This window comes from Myiozetetes cayanensis, unplaced genomic scaffold (assembly GCF_022539395.1).
Source record: "Myiozetetes cayanensis isolate MyiCay16 unplaced genomic scaffold, myiCay2020 scf691, whole genome shotgun sequence".
Lineage (NCBI taxonomy): Eukaryota > Metazoa > Chordata > Aves > Passeriformes > Tyrannidae > Myiozetetes > Myiozetetes cayanensis.
In genome coordinates, this window is record NW_026087955.1 from 1 (window position 1) to 24155 (window position 24155).

General features: G+C 53.6%; 2 protein-coding genes across 2 annotated transcripts; both read right to left on the reverse strand.

The window, feature by feature from the left end:
- Positions 1-747: 747 nt before the first annotated feature.
- On the reverse strand, positions 748-10010 carry LOC126651597 (transcriptional repressor p66-beta-like; the record flags this gene model as incomplete). The annotated part of the gene is made up of 3 exons (XM_050337555.1): positions 8222-10010; positions 1236-1365; positions 748-816 (listed from the first exon to the last, which is right to left on the reverse strand). Coding segments are annotated over exons 1-3 (492 nt in total), but the record flags the coding sequence as incomplete, so codon positions are not given.
- Positions 9765-13445, reverse strand: LOC126651596 (collagen alpha-1(VIII) chain-like). The gene is made up of 4 exons (XM_050337554.1): positions 11830-13445; positions 11565-11671; positions 10816-11522; positions 9765-9828 (listed from the first exon to the last, which is right to left on the reverse strand). The coding sequence occupies exons 1-4, from the start codon at positions 12410-12412 to the stop codon at positions 9765-9767; spliced, it is 1461 nt and encodes a 486-aa protein (XP_050193511.1). The 5' UTR covers positions 12413-13445.
- Positions 13446-24155: the final 10710 nt, after the last annotated feature.

Below are 24155 nucleotides of genomic sequence, written 5' to 3' on the forward strand. Positions count from 1 at the left end.
GGGAGGGGAAGAGCATGAGAACCAGTTGAGTGGGTTGGCTGCTCCTCCAGGCTCTTCCCCTGGAAAAATAATGGGAATGGGGGAAATGGGAGGGGAAGAGCATGAGCAGGGATGCTGCCGCTCCTCCAGGCTCTTCCCCTGGAAAAATATGGGATAGGGGGAAATGGGAGGGGAAGAGCATGAGGAAACTCAGTTTAGCAGGGATTTGGTTGCTCCTCCAGGCTCTTCCCCTGGAAAAACCCGGAAAAAGTATGAGGCCAAGACCCTGAGGAAGCACAATCTGAGTAGGGATTCAGCTGCTCCTCCAGGCTCTTCCCCTGGAAAAATAATGGGAATGGGGGGAAATGGGAGGGGAAGAGCATGAGGAAACTCAGTTTAGTTGGATTTGGCTGCTCCTCCAGGCTCTTCCCCTGGAAAAACATGGGATAGGGGGAAAATGGGAATGGATGAGCGTGAGGAAACTCAATTTAGTGGGATTTGGCTGCTCCTCCAGGCTCTTCCCCTGGAAAAACCCGGAAAAAATATGAGGTCAAGACCCTGAGCAGGAATGCTGCTGCTCCTCCAGGCTCTTCCCCTGGAAAAATAATGGGAATGGGGGGGAACGGGAGGGGAAGAGCATGAGCAGGAATTCAGCTGCTCCTCCAGGCTCTTCCCCTGGAAAAATAATGGGAATGGGGGGAAATGGGAGGGGAAGAGCATGAGCAGGAATGCTGCTGCTCCTCCAGGCTCTTCCCCTGGAAAAAAAACCGGGAATGGCAGGAAAACGGGAGGGGAAGAGCATGAGCAGGAATGCTGCCGCTCCTCCAGGCTCTTCCCCTGGAAAAAAAGATGGGATAGGGGGAAAACGGGAATGGAAGAGCATGAGCAGGAATGCTGCTGCTCCTCCAGGCTCTTCCCCTGGAAAAATAATGGGATGGGGAAAATGGGAGGGGAAGAGCATGAGCAGGAATTCAGCTGCTCCTCCAGGCTCTTCCCCTGGAAAAATAACGGGAATGGGGGAAAATGGGAGGGGAAAAACATGAAAAATCCTGGAATGGTGGGAAAATGTGAGGGGAAGACCCCGAGGACGCTCAGCCCGAGCTCCGGCCAAGACGAGGACGCTGCACCCCACAGGGAGCTCGCCCGGCTGGGGCGGCTCTGGGAGTCGGGAAGGACATCGGGAACGCTCCTGGAATTTCCTGGGAATGCTCTGGGATGGTCTGGGAATGCTCTGGGATGCTCTGGGAATGCCTCACCTTGAACATGTCGAGGTTGGCCGCCTTGAGCCGCTCGTCCCCGCGGGAGCCGCCGCGCGGGCTCGAGGCCTCGTTGTCCGACAGCACGATGACGTCCGGGGACGGCGTCAGGCGGCCCCGCTCCGAGTCACTGAGGGAACACAGCGGGATCAGAGGGATCCAGCACCGGGATCCACCCCAGATCCAGCAGGGATCGACCCCATCCATCATCCCAGACAGCCCATGGGTTTGGTCCCAGCTGGGAATGGGGGGATGACCCCAATCCAACACCAATCCCTCCATCCATCATCCCAATGAGTCCAATCCCTCTCAAACATCCCATGGGTTTGATCCAGTGGGAGAATCCCAGTTGGGAATGGGGGGATGACCCCAACCCAACCCCTCCATCATCCCAAACATCCCCTGGGTTTGGTCCAGTGGGAGAATCCCAGCTGGGAATGGGGGGATGACCCCAATCCAACATGGATCCACTCCCATCCATCATCCCAAAGAGTCCAATCCCTCCCAAACATCCCCTGGGTTTGATCCCAGTTGGAGAATCGCACCGTCCGGCATCCGAACATCCCTAGGTTGATCCCAGCTAATGGGGACACCCAATCAACACACCTCCATCCATCATCCCAAACATCCTCTGATCCAGGGGGAGAATCCCAGCTGGGAATGGGGGGGTGACCCCAATCCAACATGGATCCACTCCCATCCATCATCCCAAAGAGTCCAATCCCTCCCAAACATCCCCTGGGTTTGATCCCAGCTGGGAATGGGGGGATGACCCCAATCCAACACCAATCCCACCCCTCCATCATCCCAAACATCCCCTGGGTTTGATCCAGGTGGGAGAATCCCAGTGGATGAGGCGCAGTCTGATGCGGATTCCGGGATGTTCCAGCCTGGAATGGCTCATTGAGCCCTCCCAAAAATTCCAAGACCTATCCCAGCCCAAATGGCTCGAAATTCCAAGGTCTATCCCAGCCCAAATGGCTCGAAATTCCAAGGTCTATCCCAGCCCAAATGGCTTGGAAAAGCACATTCCCTGAGGGAGAATCCAAGCAAATATCCGACGGGTCCGTGAGGGAATCGGGAAGCAGAAGGAGTGTCTGGGAAGAGGAAAGGTTGGGATGCCGGTGTTGGGATCCAGGGATCATCCCCAGGGAGGAGGAGACGCCTTTGCCATCCCAGATTTCCTGACTCGGAGCTGGAGAGCCTCGGAAAACCGCGGGATAATCCGGAAGGAGCCGGGAATGTCGCGCTCTGGCTCCCCTGGAACGTCCTTGGAGCGAGGATGTCGTGGAATGTCAGATCCCAAAGTGTCCGATCCCAAAGTATCCCAAAGTGTCCCATCCCAAAGTGTCAGCTCCCGGTCCCAGATTCCGAAGATGCTCCGAGTTTGTCGGTTCCAAACGTTCCTGTGGATATTCCAAAGGGCTGGAGCCGTCCCTTTTCCAGCAGGGAAGGTCTGGAGCATCCAGTTGGAGTTTCCAGAGGATCCAGTTGGAGTTTCCAGAGGATCCAGTTGGAGTTTCCAGAGGATCCAGTTGGAGTTTCCCCCCCAGGCAATCCAAGTTTCATCCCAGGAATTGGAAATCGGAGGGATCCGGAAGCAGATCCCGGTCCAGGGGTGGTTTTTTCGGGATCAATCCAGGCTGGATCATTCACATTCCACGGAGGGGAACGACACGAAGCCAAAGCCCAAATCCAACGGGAAAATCCAGGAGGAATCAACAGATTTCCTTCGTCCAGGGAAGAGCGGAATTCCGAGGGATCCACCGGAACGGGAGCGACATTCCCGAGGAAAATCCAGGGAAATGAGACACCCAAATCCATGAAAATCGGCAGTGATTCCCAAACTTGGAGCAGGACATTCCCAACTCCTTCCAGGGCTCATCCCCAATCCGAGTGTGCGGTGCTGGAGCCCAACCAGGCACAATATCCATGGAATTCCAGGGATGCAGGGACCAACCTGGCCTTGGCCACTTCCAGGGATGAGGAACCCCCCAATCCCTTGGATAAACCTGGATCACCCCTCTTTGGTGAGAAAACATTCCCAACTTTCCCTAATCCCACTGTTTCCCGTTCCTGGAATGAAAACCAAACTCCTGGAAGTGTCTTTTCCCTGCTGGGATCCTGGAAGTGCCTTTTCCCTGCTGGGATCAAACCCAAATTCCTGGAAGTGCCTTTTCCCTGCTGGGATCAAACCAAATTCCTGGAAACACCTTTACCCACTGGAATGAAACCCAAACTCCTGGGATCAAACCCAAACTCCTGTAAGTGCCTTTTCCCTGCTGGGATCCTGGAAGTGCCTTTTCCCTGCGCGGATCCTGGGAGTGCCTTTTCCCTGCTGGGATCAAACACAAACTCCTGGGAGTGCCTTTTCCTGCTGGGATCCTGGAAGTGCCTTTTCCCTGCTGGGATCAAACCCAAACTCCTGGAAGTGCCTTTTCCCTGCTGGAATGAAAACCAAACTCCTGGAAGTGCCTTTTTCCCACTGGGATCAAACTCCTGGAAGTGCCTTTTCCCTGCTGGGATCAAACCCAAACTCCTGGAAGTGCCTTTTCCCTGCTGGAATCAAACCCAAATTCCTGGAAGTGCCTTTTCCCACTGGGATCAAACCCAAATTCCTGGAAGTGCCTTTTCCCCATGGAATCAAACCCAAATTCCTGGAAGTGCCTTTTCCCACTGAGATCAACCCCAAATTCCTGGAAGTGCCTTTTTCCCAAGGAATCAACACCAAATTCCTGGAAGTGCCTTTTCCCTGTTGGAATCAAACACAAACTCCTGGAAGTGCCTTTTCCCTGCTGGGATCCTGGGAATGTTTTTTCCCACTGGGATCAAACCCAAACTCCTGGGATCAAACCCAAATTCCTGGAAGTGCCTTTACCCACTGGAATGAAACCCAAACTCCTGGAATCAAACCTAAATTCCTGGAAGTGCCTTTTCCCTGCTGTGATCCTGGATGTGCCTTTTCCCTGCTGGGATCCAACCCAAATTCCTGGAAGTGCCTTTTCCCACTGGGATCAAATCCAAATTCCTGGAAGTGCCTTTTCCCTGCTGGGATCAAACCAAACTCCTGGAAACACCTTTTATCCACTTGGATCAATCCCAAACTCCTGGAAGTGCCTTTTCCCTGCTGGAATCAAACCCAAAGTCCTGGAAGTGCCTTTTCCCTGCTGGGATCCTGGAAGTGCCTTTTCCCTGTTGGGATCAAACCCAAACTCCTGGGATCAAACCCAAACTCCTGGAAGTGCCTTTTCCCTGCTGGAATCAAAACCAAACTCCTGGAAAACACCTTTACCCACTGGAATGAAATCCAAACTCCTGGGATCAAACCCAAACTCCTGGAAGTGCCTTTTATCCACTGGAATCAAACCCCAAAATCCTGGAAGTGCCTTTTCCCTGCTGGGATCCTGGAAGTGCCTTTTCCCTGCTGGGATCAAACCCAAACTCCTGGAAGTGCCTTTTCCCTGCTGGGATCAAACCCAAACTCCTGGAAGTGCCTTTTCCCTGTTGGGATCCTGGGAGTGCCTTTTCCCGCTGGGATCAAACCCAAACTCCTGGAAGTGCCTTTTCCCACTGGAATCAAACCCAAACTCCTGGAAGTGCCTTTTCCCTGCTGGGATCAAACCAAACTCCTGGGAACACCTTTTATCCACTGGAATCAAACCCAAACTCCTGGAAGTGCCTTGTCCCACTGGGATCAAACCCAAACTCCTGGAAGTGCCTTTTCCCTGCTGGGATCCTGGAAGTGCCTTTTCCCGCTGGGATCAAACCCAAACTCCTGGGAGTGCCTTTTCCCTGCTGGGATCCTGGAAGTGCCTTTTCCCTGCTGGAATGAAACCCAAACTCCTGGAAGTGCCTTTTCCCTGCTGGGATCAAACACAAATCCTGGAAGTGCCTTTTTCCACTGGGATCAAACCCAAACTCCTGGCAGTACCTTTTCCCTGCTGGGATCAAACCCAAACTCCTGGAAGTGCCTTTTCCCACTGGAATCACTCAACTCCTGGAAGTGCCTTTTCCATACTGGAATCACCAACTCCTGGAAATGCCTTTTCCTGCTGGAATCCTTGGAGTGCCTTTTCCCTGCTGGGATCAAACCCAAACTCCTGGAAGTGCCTTTTCCCTGCTGGGATCCTGGGAGTGCCTTTTCCCTGCTGGGATCAGACCAAACTCCTGGAAACACCTTTTATCCATTGGGATCAAACCCAAACTCCTGGAAACACCTTTTCCCTGTTGGAATCAAACCCAAACTCCTGGAAACGCCTTTTACCTGCTGGGATCAAACCCAAACTCCTGGAAGTGCCTTTTCCCCACTGGAATGAAACCCAAACTCCTGGAAGTGCCTTTTATCCACTGGGATCAAACCCAAACTCCTGGAAGTGCCTTTTCCCACTGGAATCACTCAACTCCTGGAAGTGCCTTTTCCATGTTGGAATCAAATCCAAATTCCTGGAAGTGCCTTTTCCCTGCTGGGATCAAACCCAAACTCCTGGAAGTGCCTTTTCCCTGCTGGGATCAAACCCAAATTCCTGGAAGTGCCTTTCCCTGCTGGGATCAAACCCAAACTCCTGGGAGTGCCTTTTCCCCTGCTGGGATCAAACCCAAACTCCTGGAAGTGCCTTTATCCACTGGGATCAAACCCAAACTCCTGGAAGGCCTTCCCTGGGATCAAACCCAATTTTACCCTCCACTGGGATCAAACCCAAACTCCTGGAAGTGCCTTTTCCTGCTGGGATCAAACCCAAACTCCTGGAAACACCTTTATCCACTGGGATCAAACCCAAACTCCTGGGAGCCTTTTCCCACTGGAATGAAACCCAAACTCCTGGAAGTGCCTTTTATCCACTGGGATCAAACCCAAAGTCCTGGAAACACCTTTTATCCACTGGGATCAAACCCAATCTCCTGGAAGTGCCTTTTCCCTGCTGGGATCCTGGAAGTGCCTTTTCCCTGCTGGAATCAAACCCAAATTCCTGGAAGTGCCTTTTCCCTGCTGGGATCAAACCCAAACTCCTGGAAGTGCCTTTTATCCACTGGGATCAACCCCAAATTCCTGGAAGTGCCTTTTTCCCACTGGGATCAAACCCAAACTCCTGGAAGTGCCTTTTCCCTACTGGGATCAAACCCAAACTCCTGGAAGTGCCTTTATCCACTGGGATCAAACCCAAATTCCTGGAAGTGCCTTTTTTCCTCCTGGAATCAAACCCAAACTCCTGGGAACACCTTTTATCCACTGGGATCAACCCCAAACTCCTGGAAGTGCCTTTTCCCTGCTGGGATCAAACCCAAACTCCTGGAAACACCTTTTATCCACTGGGATCAAACCCAAACTCCTGGAAGTGCCTTTTCCCTGCTGGGATCAAACCCAAATTCCTGGAAGTGCCTTTTCCCTGCTGGGATCAAACCCAAACTCCTGGAAACACCTTTTATCCACTGGAATGAAACCCAAACTCCTGGGATCAAACCCAAACTCCTGGAAGTGCCTTTTCCCTGTTGGGATCCTAGAAGTGCCTTTTCCCACTGGGATCAAACCCAAACTCCTGGAAGTGCCTTTCCTGCTGGGTCCTGAAGGCCTTTCCTGCTGGGATCAACCCCAAACTCCTGGAAGTGCCTTTTCCTACTGGAACGAAACCCAAACTCCTGGGATCAAACCCAAACTCCTGGAAGTGCCTTTTCCCACTGGAATCAAACCCAAACTCTTGGGATCAAACCCAAATTCCTGGAAACACCTTTACCCACTGGAATGAAACCCAAACTCCTGGGATCAAACCCAAACTCCTGGAAGTGCCTTTTCCCACTGGGATCAAACCCAAACTCCTGGAAGTGCCTTTTCCCTGCTGGGATCCTGGAAGTGCCTTTTCCCTGCTGTGATCCTGGATGTGTCTTTTCCCTGCTGGGATCAACCCCAAACTCCTGGAAGTGCCTTTTCCCTGCTGGGATCCTGGAAGTGCCTTTTCCCTGCTGGGATCAAACCCAAACTCCTGGAAACACCTTTTATCCATTGGGATCAAACCCAAACTCCTGGAAGTGCCTTTTCCCTGCTGGAATCAAACCCAAACTCCTGGAAGTGCCTTTTTCCCACTGGGATCAAACTCAAATTCCTGGAAGTGCCTTTTCCCTGCTGGGATCAAACCCAAACTCCTGGAAGTGCCTTTTCCCTGCTGGAATCAACCACAAACTCCTGGAAGTGCCTTTTCCCTGCTGGGATCCTGGAAGTGCCTTTTCCCTGCTGGAATCAAACCCAAACTCCTGGAAGTGCCTTTTCCCTGCTGGGATCAAACCCAAACTCCTGGGATCAAACCCAAATTCCTGGAAGTGCCTTTTCCCTGCTGGGATCAAACTCAAATTCCTGGAAGTGCCTTTTCCCTGCTGGGATCAAATCCAAACTCCTGGAAGTGCCTTTTCCCTGCTGGAATCAAACCCAAACTCCTGGAAGTGCCTTTTCCCAAGGGATCAACCCCAAACTCCTGGGAGTGCCTTTTCCCTGCTGGGATCAAACCCAAACTCCTGGAAGTGCCTTTTATCCACTGGAATCAAACCCAAACTCCTGGAAGTGCCTTTTCCCTGCTGGAATCAAACCCAAATTCCTGGAAACACCTTTACCCACTGGAATGAAACCCAAACTCCTAGGATCAAACCCAAACTCCTGGAAGTGCCTTTTCCCACTGGGATCAACCCCAAACTCCTGGAAGTGCCTTTTCCCTGCTGGGATCAAACCCAAACTCCTGGAAGTGCCTTTTCCCTGCTGGGATCCTGGAAGTGCCTTTTCCCTGCTGGGATCAACCCAAACCCCCTAAAAATAATCCCTCTGAACCCCTGACTGGGTTCCTTCCACCTCCCACTCCCGGTGTCATTCCCGGTGCATTCCCGGCACTCCCAGCGTCGTTCCCAGTGCCGTTCCCGGCACTCCTGGCGTTCCGTGCATTCCTCGGAGTTGATGCCATTCCCGGCGTCATTCCCGGTGCCATTCCCGTCGTTTGCCCCTCACCCACCTCCTCCTGGCGCTCATATCGACGGGCTCGTCGCTGATGTTCTCCTTGCCGGGCCGGGCCCGGAGGCTCCCGTTGAGCTTCTCCTCGAAGGCCTTGAGGCCGTCGGGCTTGGGGGGCTCGAGCGGCGCCTCCAGCCCCGCCAGGTCCTTCCTCTTGAGCAGGGCCAGCATCTTGAGGCGCTCCATGGCCTCGTGGCCCTCCACCTTGAGCCGCTTGGCCAGAATGTCCTCCCGCTCATCAGCACCCCCCTCCAGCCCCCGCTTCAGCAGGTTCAGCCGCAGCGCGTCCTCCATCCTGCAAAAACACGGAGTTTTGGGATGGGGAATGGGATAGGGACACAGCCAGAATGTCCTCTGTCATCTGCTCCATCCTGGAATGATAGGGAATGTCAGGAATGGGACAGGGACACAGCCAGAATGTCCTCTGTCATCTGCTCCATCCTGGAATGACAGGGAATGTCAGGAATGGGATGGGGAATGGGACAGGGACATGGTCAGCATGCCAGCCTCTGTCATCTGCTCCATCCTGGAATGATAACCAGAGTCAGGGAATGGGATGGAGAATGGGATAGGGAGTGGGACAGGGACACGGGCAGTGCGTCCTCCGTCATCCGCTCCATCCTGGAATGATATCCAGAGTCAGGGAATGGGGAATGGGATGGAGAATGGGACATGGACATGGCCAGCAGGCCAGACTCTGTCATCTGCTCCATCCTGGAATGATATGGAATGTCAGGGAATGGGATGGAGAATGGGACAGGGAATGGGACAGGGACATGGCCAGTGCGTCCTCCGTCATCCGCTCCATCCTGGAATTAAAAACAGAGTCAGGGATGGGATAGGGAATGGGATTGGGGCAGTGCCTTCTCCTTCATCTGCTCCATCCTGGAATGATAACCAGAGTCAGGGAATGGGATAGGGAATGGGACAGGGACACGGGCAGCAGACCAGACTCCGTCATCTGCTCCATCCTGGAATGACATGGGGAGTCAGGGAATGGGGAATGGGATGGGGAATGAGATAGGGAATGGGATTGGGGCAGTGCCTCCTCCAACATCCACTCCATCCTGGAATTAACAATGAGAGTCAGGGAATGGGGAATGGGATGGGGAACATGCAGTGTGTCCTCTGTCATCCACTCTATCCTGGAATTAACAATGAGAGTCAGGAATGGGAATGGGGAATGGGATTGGGAATGGGATAGGGGAATGGGACAGGGAATGGGCAGCGTGTCCTCCATCATCCGCTCCATCCTGGAATTACAAACAGAGTCAGGAATGGGATGGGGAATGGGATTGGGAATGGGATAGGGGAATGGGACAGGGAATGGGCAGTGTGTCCTCCATCATCCACTCCATCCTGGAATTAACAATGAGAGTCAGGAATGGGAATGGGGAATGGGATGGGGAACATGCAGTGTGTCCTCCATCATCCACTCCATCCTGGAATTAACAATGAGAGTCAGGAATGGGAATGGGGAATGGGATGGGGAACATGCAGTGTGTCCTCCGTCATCCACTCCATCCTGGAATTAACAATGAGAGTCAGGAATGGGATAGGGAATGGGACAGGGACATGGCCAGCACATCCTCTGTCATCCGCTCCGTCCTGGAATGACAGGGAGAGTGAGGGAATGGGACAAGGAATGGGCCAGGAGAGGCCAGGGCTGTGCTGGGGGATGGGGACAGGGGAGGGACAGGGACACGGGCGGGTCCTGGATGGGGGATCCCAGGGAACCCCCCCGGGGTCCACTCGGAGCCCAACTCCGGCCTCAGAGAGCTCCAAAATCCCTGGAGAGCTCCAAAACCCCTGGAGAGCTCCAAAATCCCTGGAGAGCTCCAAAATCCTTGCAGAGCTCCAAAATCCTTGGAGAGCTCCAAAATCCTTGGAGAGCTCCAAAATCCTTGGAGAGCTCCAACCTCATCAGAGAGCTGCAAAATCCTTGGAGAGCTCCAAAATCCTTGCAGAGCTCCAAAATCCTTGGAGAGCTCCAAAATCCTTGGAGAGCTCCAAAATCCTTGGAGAGCTCCAACATCCTTGGAGAGCTCCAACTTCATCAGAGAGCTCCAACCTCATGGAGCTCCAAAATCCTTGGAGAGCTCCAACATCCTCATGGAGCTCCAAAATCCTTGGAGAGCTCCAACCCCCTCATGGATCTCCAACCCCCTCATGGATCTCCAACCTCACAGATCTCCAACCCCCTCATGGATATCCAGCCCCTTCCCAACCCTGGAGACAATTCCAGCCCCTTCCAAACCCCATTCCAACCCTGGAGACAATTCCAGCCCCTTCCCAACCCTGGAGACAATTCCAAACCCATCCCAGTCCTGGAGACAATTCCAGCCCCTTCCCAGCCCTGGAGACAATTCCAGCCCTGGAGACAATTCCAGCCCCATCCCAGCCCTGGAGACAATCACAGTCCTGGACACAATTCCAGCCCTGGAGACAATTCCAGCCCCTTCCCAGAGACAATTCCAGCCCCTTCCAAACCCTGGAGACAATTCCAGCCCTGGAGACAATTCCAGCCCCTTCCAAACCCTGGAGACAATTCCAGCCCTGGAGACAATTCCAGCCCCTTCCAAACCCCATCCCAACCCTGGAGACAATTCCAGCCCTGGAGACAATTCCAGCCCTGGAGACAATTCCAGCCCCTTCCCAACCCTGGAGACAATTCCAGCCCCATCGTAGCCCTGGAGACAATTCCAGTCCTGGACACAATTCCAGCCCCTTCCCAACGGAAAAACAGACGCAGAGGGAGGAAAAACCGGGAATAAAACCCCGGGAATGCCGGGGAGAAGGGGGAGGGGAAGGCGGGAGCAGCCCCTGGATCCATCCCGGGGCTCCCAGGATTCCCAAAGCAATCCCGAGGTGCCATCACCGGGATGGAGGATCCGCTCCGGAGCTTTTCCAGCCTCGCTCGGATCCCACAAAAATCCAGGAGGGTTTTTGGGTCCCGGTTGGAAGAAGGGGCAGGGGAGGATCTGCCGGGAATTCCCACCGGGAAAGTGGGAGCAGAGCCCTGGGTTCCATCCGGGCCGCTCCGATCCCGGCGGATCCGGAGGCTCCGGAGTCGGCACGGCGGGAAAGCTCATCCCAAACATCCCAAACATCCCAAACTGGTTCATCCCAAACTGGTTCATCCCAAACTGGTTGATCCCAAACAAACATCCCAAACCGGCCGATCCGGCCCCGCCGCCGCTCCCGGCAATCGGCACCTCCCGGGATCCGGAGCTTCCCAGGGAACCGGAGCCGCCTCTGCCGCCGTTCTGCTCCCGAAAACCCCGGGAAAACATTCCCAAAACCTTGGGAAATGTTTCCAAACACCGGGAAAACATTCCCAAAACCCTGGGAAAACCTTGGGAAATGTTCCCAAACCCTGGGAAAACATTCCCAAAACCTGGGAAAAACCTTCCCAAACCCCAGGAAAACCTCGGGAAAACCTTCCCAAAACCTGGGAAAACCTTCCCAAACCCCAGGAAAACATTCCCAAACCCCTGGAAAACATTCCCAAACCCCTGGAAAACATTCCCAAACACTGGGAAAACCCTGGAAAAATCTTCCCAAACCCCAGGAAAACCTCGGGAAAACCTTCCCAAAACCTGGGAAAACCTTGGGAAATGTTTCCAAACAGTGGCAAAACCCCGGAAAAATCTTCCCAAACCCCAGGAAAACCTTCCCAAACCCCGGGAAAACCTTCCCAAACCCTGGGAAAACCTTGGGAAATGTTCCCAGACACTGGGAAAACATTCCCCAAACCCTGGGAAAACCTTGGGAAATGTTCCCAAACCCTGGGAAAACATTCCCAACACCTGGGAAAAACCTTCCCAAACCCCAGGAAAACCTCGGGAAAACCTTCCCAAAACTTGGGAAAACCTTGGGAAATGTTCTCAAACACCAGGAAAACCTTCCCAAACCCTGGGAAAAACCTTCCCAAACCCCAGGAAAACATTCCCAAACCCCAGGAAAACCTTCCCAAACCCTGGGAAAACCTTCCCAAACCCTGGGAAAACATTCCCAAACCCTGGGAAAACCCTGGGAAAATCTTCCCAAACCCCAGGAAAAACCTTTCCAAACCCCGGGAAAACCTTCCCAAACCCTGGGAAAACCTCGGGAAACGTTCCCAAACACCAGGAAAACCCTGGAAAAATCTTCCCAAACCCCAGGAAAACCTTCCCAAACCCCGGGAAAACATTCCCAAACCCCAGGAAAACCTCAGAAAACGTTCCCAGACCCCGAGAAAACCTTCCCAAACCCTGGGAAAACCCTGGAAAAATCTTCCCAAACCCCAGGAAAAACCTTCCCAAACCCTGGGAAAACATTCCCAAACCCCAGGAAGACCTCAGAAAACGTTCCCAGACCCTGGGAAAACCTTCCCAAATCCCGGGAAAACCCTGGAAAAAACTTTCCAAACCCCAAGAAAAACCTTCCCAAAACCCAGGAAAACCTCGGAAAACGTTCCCAGACCCCGGGAAAACCTTCCCAAATCCCGGGAAAACCCCGGAAAAACCTTCCCAAACCCCAGGAAAACATTCCCAAAACCCAGGAAAACCCTGGAAAATGTTCCCAAACCCCAGGAAAACCTCGGAAAATGTTCCCAAAGCCCAGGAAAACCCTGGAAAAATCTTCCCAAAGCCTGGGAAAACCTGGGAAAACGTTCCCAAACCCCTGGAAAACATTCCCAAAACCTGGGAAAACCTCGGAAAATGTTCCCAGACCCCGGGAAAACCCTGGAAAAACCTTCCCAAACCCCGGGAAAAGTTTCCAAAACCTGGGAAAACCTTGGGAAAACCTTCCCAAACCCTGGGAAAACCCCAGGAAAATGTTCCCAAACCCCAGGGAAACCTCGGAAAACGTTCCCAAACCCCGGGAAAACCTTCCCAAAACCCCAGGAAAACATTCCCAGACCACAGGAAAACCCCGGAAAAATCTTCCCAAACCCCAAGAAAAACCTTTCCAAACCCCAGGAAAACATTCCCAAAAACCAGGAAAACCCCGGGAAAACATTCCCAAAGCCCGGGAAAACCTTGGAAAACGTTCCCAAACCCCGGGAAAACCTCGGGAAAACGTTCCCAAAGCCCGGGAAAACCCCAGGAAAACGGGAGTCAAATCCCTGGGGCGCCTCCCACCGGGATCAGCCCGGCCTGGGAATGGGATCCTGGGCTGAGATTCCAGAGGCTGCCGGGGTGGGATGAGCACAGAGGGAATTGGACCTTGGAAAGCTCATCCCAAACATCCCAAGCCAGGGGGATCCCAGAGGTGACGATTCCTGGTTTTCCAGGGGATCCCGGCGCGTTCCCAGACAAACAAAACGGCTCTCGCTTTTCCAGGGGGATCCCACCCTGGATCCCAACCTTGGATCTGACCCTGGAGCCCATCCTGGATCCCACCCTGGATCTGACTCTGAATCCCAACCTTGGAGTCAACCCTGGAGCTGACCCTGGATCCGACTCTGGATCCAACCCTGGATCCAAGCCTGGATAAAACCCCAAATCCAGCCCTGGATCCCACCCTGGATCCAAGCCTGGATCTGACCCCGGATTGCACCCCGGAGACAACCCCAAATCCAGCCCTGGATCCCACCCCGGATCTGACTCTGGATCCCACCCTGGATCCAACCCTGGAGCTGACCCTGGATCCGAGCCTGGATCCCACCCCGGAGACAACCCCAAATCCAGCTCTGGATCCCACCCTGGATACAACCTCAGATCCAATCCTGGATCCCACCCCGGAGCTGAGCCTGGATCCCAGCCTGGTTCCGACCCTGGACCCAACCCTGGATCCCACCCTGGATGCAACCCTGGATACAATCCTGGATACAATCCTGGATACAATCCTGGATCCACCCCCAAATCCAGCCCTGGATCCCACCCTGGATACAACCTCAGATCCCACCTGGATCCGACCCTGGATCCCAGCCAGGATCCGACTCCGGAGCCAACCCTGGATCTGAGCCTGGATCCAACCCTGGATCCCACCCTGAATCCCACCCTGGATCCCATCCTGGATCCCATCCTGGATCCCATCCCAGATCTGACCCTGAATCCCATCCCAGATCTGACCCTGGATCCCACCCTGGATCCCATCCTGGATCCAACCCTGGATCCCACCCTGGATCCCATCCCAGATCTGGCCCTGTATCCCATCCTGAATCCCACCCTGGATCCCACTCTGGATCCCACCCGGATTGACCGGATCCGAGTCTGGATCCCATCCCAGATCTGACCCCAGAGCCAACCCTGGATCCCATCCCAGATCTGACCCTGAATCCCACCCTGGATCCCAGCCACGATCTGACCCCAGAGCCAACCCTGGATCCCATCCTGGATCCCACCCTGGATCCGAGCCTGGATCCCACCCTGAATCCCATCCCAGATCTGACCCTGGATCTGACCCTGGATCCCATCCCAGATCTGACCCTGAATCCCACCCTGGATCCCATCCTGAATCCCAGTCAGGATTTGACCCCAGAGCCAACCCTGGATCTCACCCTGGATCCCATCCCAGAGCTGACCCTGAATCCCACCCTGAATCCCACCCCAGATCCCACCCCAGATCCATCGACCCCCCCTCCATTCCCCAAACCCCCATCCCACCATCCCAGCCCCGATCCCGATCCCGATCCCGCTCCCGGGACGCTCCAGCCGGGCCATCCCAAGCACCCCCAACCCCTGCAGGGCCAGGACAAGGAATCCCAACCCCAGCACCAAACCCAGCCTCCAACCATTCCCAAAAATCCCCCTTCCCAGCCAGCAGGATCCACGAGGAGCTCCTTTTGTGCGGCCATCCCGAAAAAAAAATGGGAATGGGAATGGGGAGGGGGGTGGGAAATACTCACAGCTCCAAGATTCCTGCTGGGCAGGGAAATCAGGGCAGGGAGAGAGGGAAGAGGGTTGGGAAAGGGGGGGATCCATCCCGTCCTTCCCTTCCTTTCCCTTCTTTTCCCTTCCTTTCCTTTCCCTGTCAATCCAATCCCGGAGAGGGAAGGGATTAAACAAAAGGAATGGGAAAAAAAAAAAGGGGGATGTTGCTGCTGCTGCTGCTGCTGCTGCTGCTGCTGCTGCTCCCGGGCTCCTTCCCGACAGCCCCCGCGGGAAAGGGAAGAGGGAGAAGGGTTGGGAAGGAAGGGAAGGAAAAAAAAACGGGAATTCAAAAAAAAACGGAAAAAAACCGGGAAAAATCCCCAAAAAATCCCCAAAAAACGGATCCGGTCGTGGGCGGATTTTGGTGGCTCCAGGAGAGGGGGGAGGGGAGGGGATGGCAGAGGGATCTTTGGGAATGAGGGGTGGGATTTAAAGGGGGGATATTCCCGGTTTTTTTCTCCCCTGCCCCCAGCCCTGGATCCCGGCCAAACTTTGGCTCCATTCCCGGGAATTTTAACCCCTCGTGGTCCGGGGGAGGAGCCGCCCCTGGGAGCATTCCTGGGAAAAATCCACCCCTCCTCAGCCCGGGATGGGGATGGGAATGCTGGGAATAAAGACAGGGATGGATTTGGGGGGGGGATCCAGCCAGGAATGGCTCCAGTGCCAAGGAAGGTGCCAGAATTCCAGAGGAGATGCCAAAGGAAGGGAAAAAAAAAACCAGGAAAGAGTCATGGAAAAAAAAAAAAAAAAAAAGGGAAAACCTCGGGAAAAGTGGAGATGGATCCAGGCTGGGATGGGGAGGGGGGAGATCCCAAGGGAGGATCCCGAGGGATGAGGGGGGAGATTCCAGAGGAAGGGGCCGAGGAATGGGGGGAGAGGATGGAGAAGATTCCAAAGGATCCCAGGGAAAGATTCCAAAGGATCCAAGAGGAAGATTCCAAAGGATCCAAGGGAAAGATGGCAAAGGATCCAAAGGAAGATTCCAAAGGATCCCAGGGAAAGATTCCAAAGGATCCAAGGGAAAGATTCCAAAGGATCCCAGTGAAAGATTCCAAAGGATCCCAGGGAAAGATGCCAAAAGATCCAAAGGAAGATTCCCAGGGAAGATGTCAAAGGATCCCAGGGAAGATGCCAAAGGATCCCAGGGAAAGATTCCAAAGGATCCCAGGGGAGATTCCAAAGGATCCCAGGGAAAGATTCCAAAGGATCCCAGGGAAAGATTCCAAAGGATCCCAGGGAAAGATTCCAAAGGATCCCAGGGAAGATTCCAAAGGATCCCAGGGAAAGATTCCAAAGGATCCCAGGAAAGATTTCAAAGGATCCCAGGGAAAGATTCCAAAGGATCCAAGGGAAAGATTCCAAAGGATCCAAGGGAAAGATCCCAAAGGATCCAAAGGAAGATTCCAAAGGATCCCAGGGAAAGATTCCAAAGGATCCCAGGGGAGATTCCAAAGGATCCCAGGGAAGATTCCCAGGGAAGATTCCCAAGGAAGATTCCCAGGGAAGATTCCCAGGGATGTGGTCAAGGACACCCCACCCCGGTCCGGATGGATTTGGGAGGGTTTGGAATCTCCCCTTCCATCAGAAAGGGAGGATCCAGCGGGATTTGGGCTTTTCCAAGGGAAATCTGGGATAATGGGAAGGATCCAAAGGTGATCCTGGGTCAAATTCCTGGATCTGCTTCAGGTGCCCGAATTCCCGAGCCCTGGGAACAAATCCTGGAATTCCAGGTGGATTTGGGGGAATTCAGGTGGAGTTTGGGGAATCTCAGTGGGATTGGGGCTGGAAAAGTGGAGGGAGGAGAAATTCCCGGTGGGAATTTGGGGTGAATTCCGACATTTCCCTTCCCCCACATCATCCCTAAAAAAACTCCTGGAAAAGAACCTCCAGCACCAACAAAATCCAGGGAAAATCCCAGCAATCCCAGCCCAGGCATCACCGCATTCCCGGGATCAGGGGCAGAAATCCCGGCTTTTCCAGGGGGAAACTGAAAATTTGGGATTGCAGGAGGAAACACGGAGAGGATGGAGCCCAAATCCAGAGATTCCAATTCCACAGATCCCAAATTGACAGATCCCAAATCCAGAGATCCCAAATCCAGAGATCCCAAATCCAGAGATCCCAAATCCACAGATCCCAATTCCACAGATCCCAAATCCAGAGATCCCAAATTCAGAGATTCCAATTCCACAGATCCCAAATTGACAGATCCCAAATCCAGAAAGATCCCAAATCCAGAGATCCCAAATCCACAGATCCCAAATCCAGAGATCAAAAATCCAGAGATTCCCAAATCCACAGATCACAAATTCACAGATCCCAAATCCAGAGAGATCTCAAATCCACCGATCCCAAACCCACAGATCCCAAATCCAGAGAATCCCAAATCCACAGATCCCAACTCCACAGATCACAATTCCAGAGATTCCAAATCCACAGATCCCAAATCCAGAGATCCCAAATCCCCAGATCCCAAATCCACAGATCCCAAATCCACAAATCCCAAATCCACAGATCCCAAATCCAGAGAATCCCAAATCCACAGATCCCAAATCCACAGATCCCAAATCCAGAGATCCCAAATCCACAGATCCCAAATCCAGAGATCCCAAATCCACAGATTCCAAATCCACAGATCTCAAATCCACAGATCCCAAATCCACAGATCCCAAATCCAGAGATCCCAAATCCACAGATCCCAAATCCAGAGATCCCAAATCCACAGATCCCAATTCCAGAGATCCCAAATCCACAGATCACAATTCCAGTGATCCCAAATCCACAGATCCAAATCCACAGATCCCAAATTCACAGATCCCAAATTCACAGATCCCAAATCCACAGATCCCAAATCCAGAGAGATCCCAAGTTCACAGATCCCAAATCCAGAGATATCCCAAATCCAGAAATCCCAAATCCACAGATCCCAAATCCACAAAGATCCCAAATCCACAGATCTCAACTCCAGGTCCATCCTCCCATCCCAGCAGCTCCAAATTCCCCCCTCACTCCAGATCCAAAGATTCCCAAGGCTGGAAAACCCCCCCAAATCAGGAATTTTCCCTGTTCTTTTTCACTCCCACATCCCTGATTCCCAAAATATCTGGGATCCTTCGGGGGGAGGATCTGGGATGAGCCAGAGGAGCCCCAAAAGCAGCTCCAGAAAGGGGGATCCCAAAAAGCAGGGAAGGGGGATCCCAGGATTCCAAAGGACTGGGAACACGGCACTGGATCCAAGGGGGGGATCCAAGGAATGCAGGGAATTCCAGAACAAAGGAATGGGGGATCCACAGGGATTGGGGAACCCTATGGATAGGGGGGATTCCTATGGATAGAGGGGATTCCTATGGATAGGGGGGATCCCTATGGATAGGGGGGATCCCTAGGAATGGAAGGGATCCCTGTGGATGGGAGGGATCCCTATGGATGGGAAGGATCCCTATGGATAGGGGGGATCCCTATGGATAGAGGGGATCCCTAGGAATGGAAGGAATCCCTATGGATAGGGGGGATCCCTAGGGATGAGAGGGATCCTTATGGATAAGGTGGATCCCTAAGGATAAGATGGATCCCTATGGATAGAGGGGATCCCTATGGATAAAGGGGATCCCTATGGATGGGATAGATCCCTATGGATGAGAGCAATCCCTATGGATAGTGGGAATCCCTATGGATGGGATAGATCCCTATGGATAGTGGGAATCCCTATGGATGGGATAGATCCCTATGGATGAGAGCAATCCCTATGGATAAAGGGGATCCCTATGGATAGTGGGAATCCCTATGGATAGTGGGAATTCCTATGGATAAGGTGGATCCCTATGGATGGGGAGGATCCCTAGGAATGGAGGGGATCCCTATGGATGGGAAGGATCCCTATGGATGGGATAGATCCCTAGGAATGGAAGGAATCTCTATGGATGGGGACGATTCCTATGGATGGGAAGGATCCCTATGGATGAGAAGGATCCCTATGGATGGGAAGGATCCCTATGGATAGAGGGCATCCCTAGGAATGGAAGGAATCCCTATGGATGAGGTGGATCCCTATGGATAGGGGGATCCCTAGGAATGGAAGGAATCCCTATGGATGGGAAGGATCCCTATGGATGAGGTGGATCCCTATGGATAAGATGGATCCCTATGGATAGGGGGAATCTCTATGGATGAGAAGGATCCCTAGGAATGGAAGGAATCCCTATGGATAGCGGGGATCCCTAGGGATAGGGGGGATCCCTATGGATGGGAAGGATCCCTAGGAATGGAAGGAATCCCTATGGATAAGGTGGATCCCTATGGATGGGATAGATCCCTATGGATGGAATAGATCCCTATGGATGGAATAGATCCCTATGGATGAGAGCAATCCCTATGGATGAGGTGAATCCCTATGGATAGTGGGAATCCCTATGGACAGCCCAGCTCCACCCCCCCCAGATCTCCATGGATGCCCCAAATCCCGGGATATTCCAGAGCATGGGATGTGTCTGTGGGGGGGGAAGGGCTCTCCCTGCACACCTCCCAAACTTCCCCCAATCCCTACAAAAAAAAGAAAAAAATCCCAAATCCCTAAAAAATCCCAGGCAGGGCCAGCCCAGCCCAACCCCCCCCAACGCCGGGAGCGAATCCACCCCCACTCCCGGTGGGAGGAGCCTCTTCCCGATCCCAATCCCATCCCATTCCCTCCTCCTCCTCCTCCTCCAGGCCCGGGAGGCTCCGCAAAATCCAAAATATCCATAAAAAAAACCCAAAAAACACCCAAAAAAAAAAAAATCCGGATCGAAAACGCCAAGGAAAAAAAAAAATCCCCGCTGGATCCCGCGGTTCTTCCTCCCCACTCCCACATTCCCACATTCCCACATTCCCGAGGCTTCTCCTCCTCCTCCTCCTCTTTTCCCGGCAATCCCAACCCCTCCCCGCGCCATCACAGATCCCTTTTCCAACTCCCAAGGGATGGGGGGAGGGAAAAGAGCCTGATTTTTGAGGGAATTTTTTTCCTGCTGGGAAAAGGGGGGGAGGGGGTTGGGTCTTATCTTCCCCCATCCTCAATTTTCCCAAAAAAATCGGGAAGAGCACGCAGGGAAAGGGGGGGAAGCTCCTGCCCCGCGTTATCCCGGCCATGGGAAAGTTTTCCTGCCGGGTTGGAGGCACCGGGATAGAGGAGAAGAGGGAGAATCCCGAGGGGAAGGAAATCCGGGAATCCTGGAGGGGCACCGGGAAACGCCGAGGGGGGGGGGGGCGGGAATCACGGAAGGGATCGGGAATTGCTCCCCCAAAATCTGAGCTCTGACTTCCCCCCAAAATCTGAGCTCTGACTCCCTCAAAATCTGAGCTCTGACTCCCCCAAATCTGAGCTCTGACTCCCCAAAATCCAAGCTCTGACCCCCCAAAATCCGAGCTCTGAACCCCCCAAAATCCAAGCTCTGACCCCCCAAAATCCAAGCTCTGATCCCCCAAAATCTGAGCTCTGACTCCCTCAAATGTGAGTTCTGACCCCACAAAATCTGAGCTCTGATCCCCCAAATCTGAGCTCTGACTCTCTCAAAATCCCAGCTCTGACTCCCCAAAAATCCGAGCTCTGACCCCCCAAAATCCAAACTCTGACCCCCCCAAAATCCAAGCTCTGATCCCCCAAAATCTGAGCTCTGACTCCCTCAAATGTGAGTTCTGAACCCCCAAATCTGAGCTTTGAGCCCCCCAAAATCTGAGCTCTGAACCCCCCAAATCTGAGCTCTGATCCCCCCAAAATCTGAGCTCTGACCTCCCAAAATCCGAGCTCTGACCCCCCAAATCTGAGCTCTGATCCCCCTAAAAATCTGAGCTCTGACCTCCCCAAAATCTGAGCTCTGACCCCCCCCAAATCTGAACTCTGAACCCTCCAAAATCCCAGCTCTGACTCTCCTCAAAATCCCAGCTCTGACCTCCCTCAAAATCTGAGCTTTGAGCCCCCAAAATCCAAGCTCTGACCCTCCCAAATCTGAGCTCTGACCCCCCCAAATCTGAGCTCTGACTCCCCCAAATCCGAGCTCTGAACTCCCAAAATCTGAGCTCTGATCCCCCAAAATCTGAGCTCTGACTCCCCAAAATCCGAGCTCTGACTCCCTCAAATGTGAGCTCTGAACCCCCCAAATCTGAGCTCTGATCCCCCAAAATCCAAGCTCTGATCCCCCAAAATCTGAGCTGTGCCCCCTCCAAATCCAAGCTCTGACTCCCCCAAAATCCAAGCTCTGACTCCCCCAAATCTGAGCTCTGTTCCCACAAAATCCCAGCTCTGACTCCCTCAAAATCTGAGCTCTGACTCCCCAAAATCCAAGATCTGACCCCCCAAAATCCAAGCTCCGACCCCCCCAAAATCTGAGCTCTGACTCTCCCCAAAATCCGAGCTCTGACTCCCCCCAAATCTGAGCTCTGACTTCCCAAAATCCAAGCTCTGACTCCCCCAAAATCTGAGCTTTGACTCTCCCCAAAATCTGAGCTCTGACTCCCCCAAAATCCGAGCTCTGACCTCCCTCAAAATGCAAGCTCCAAACCCCCCAAATCTGAGCTCTGATCTCCCAAAATCTGAGCTCTGATCCCCCAAAATCTGAGCTGTGCCCCCTCCAAATCTGAGCTCTGATCCCCCAAAATCCAAGCTCTGACTTCCCAAAATCTAAGCTTTGACTCTCCATAAAATCCAAGCTCTGAACCCCCCAAATCCGAGCTCTGATCCCCCAAAATTTTAGCTTTGACTCTCCCCAAAATCCGAGCTCTGACCCCCCAAAATCCGAGCTCTGACCTCCCTCAAAATGCAAGCTCCAAACCCCCCAAATCTGAGCTCTGATCTCCCAAAATCTGAGCTCTGATCCCCCAAAATCTGAGCTCTGATCCCCCAAAATCTGAGCTTTGAGCCCCCAAAATCCAAGCTCTGACTCCCCCAAATCTGAGCTTTGACTCTCCATAAAATCCAAGCTCTGAACCCCCCAAATCTGAACTCTGACCCCCCCAAATCTGAGCTTTGACTCTCCCCCAAATCCGAGCTCTGAACCCCCCAAAATCTGAGCTCTGACTCCCCCAAATCTGAGCTCTGACTCCCCAAAATCTGAGCTCTGAGCCCCCCAAAATCCGAGCTCTGATCCCCTAAAATCTGAGCTCTGACCCCCCAAAATCCGAGCTCTGACCCCCCCAAAATTCGAGCTCTGATCCCCTAAAATCTGAGCTCTGAACCCCCAAAATCCAAGGTTTGACTCCCCAAAATCCCAGCTCTGACCCCCCCAAACCTGAGCTCTGACGCCACAAAATCTGAGCTCTGATCCCCCTCAAGTCCAAGCTCTGACCCCCCAAAATCCAAGCTCTGACTCTCCCCAAAATCTGAGCTCTGACCCCCCCAAAATCTGAGCTCTGACTCCCCCAAATCCAAGCTCTGATCCCCCAAAATCTGAACTCTGTTCCCACAAAATCCAAGCTCTGACTCCCAAAATCCAAGCTCTGATCCCCCAAAATCCAAGCTCTGACCCCCCCAAATCTGAGCTCTGACCCCCCCAAATCTGAGCTCTGACCCCCCCAAATCTGAGCTCTGACCCCCCAAATTCCCCTTATTCTACACCCCCAAATCTGAGCCACGACCCCCTTAAACCTCTCAGGCTCTGCCCCCCAAAAATCCGAGCTCTGATCCCCCAAAATGTGAGCTCTGATCCCCCAAAATGTGAGCTCTGCCCCCAAAATGTGAGCTCTGCCCCGCCAAAATGTGAGCTCTGATCCCTCAAAATGTGAGCTCTGCCTCCCAAAATGTGAGCTCTGATCCCCCAAAATGTGAGCTCTGCCCTCCTAAATCCGAGCTCTGATCCCCCAGATCATCCCGTTCTGCCCCTCAGGCTTTGCCTCCCCCTCAAAATCCGAGCTCTGACCCCCCACCCCAAAATCCGAGCTGTGCCCCCTCAAAACCTCCTCAAACTCCCCCCATCCCCTCAGGCCTCGCCCTCCTCAAAATCCGAGTTGTGCCCCTCAAAATCTCCTCAATCCCCCTCCATCCCCTCACACTCCCAGGCCTCGCCCCCTCCTCAAAATCCGAGCTGTGCCCTTTCAAAACCTCCTCAATCAACCCCCCATCCCTCAGCCCTCAGGCCTCGCCCCTCCTCAAAATCCGAGCTGTGCCCCTCAAAATCTCCTCAATGCCCCTCCATCCCCTCAGGCCTCGCCCCTCAAAATCCGAGCTGTGCCTCTCAAAACCTCCTCAAATCCCTCCATCACCCTCAGGCCTCGCCCTCCTCAAAATCCGAGCTGTGCCCCTCAAAACCTCCTCAAATCCCCCCATCCCTCACGCCTCAAGCCTCGCCCTCCTCAAAATCCGAGCTGTGCCCCTCAAAACCTCCTCAACCCCCCCATCCCCTCACTCCCAGGCCTCGCCCTCCTCAAAATCCGAGCTGTGCCCCTCAAAACCTCCTCAAATCCCCCATCCCCTCAGGCCTCGCCCTCCCCAAATCCGAGTTGTGCCCCCTCAAAACCTCCTCAAATCCCCTCCCCATCCCTCAGGCCTCGCCCTCCTCAAAATCCGAGCTGTGCCCCTCAAAATCTCCTCAATCCACCTCCATCCCTCACGCCTCAGGCCTCGCTCCTCAAAATCCGAGCTGTGCCCCTCAAAACCTCCTCAAATCCCCTCCATCCCCTCAGGCCTCGCCTCCTCCTCAAAATCCGAGCTGTGCCCCTCAAAATCTCCTCAATCCCCCTCCATCCCCTCACCCCTCAGGCCTCGCCCCTCCTCAAAATCCGAGCTGTGCCCCCTCAAAATCTCCTCAATCAGACCCCCTCATCCCCTCACCTCCCAGGCCTCGCCCCTCCTCAAAATCCGAGCTGTGCCCCTCAAAACCTCCTCAAACCACCCCCATCCCTCAGGCCTCGCCCCCTCCTCAAAATCCGAGCTGTGCCCCTCAAAACCTCCTCAAATCCTCCCCATCCCCTCAGGCCTCGCCTCCTCAAAATCCGAGCTGTGCCCCTCAAAATCTCCTCAATCCCCCAAAATCCGAGCTGTGCCCCCTCAAAACCTCCTCAAGCCCCCCCATCCCCTCACCGTTCAAGCCTCGCCCTCCTCAAAATCCGAGC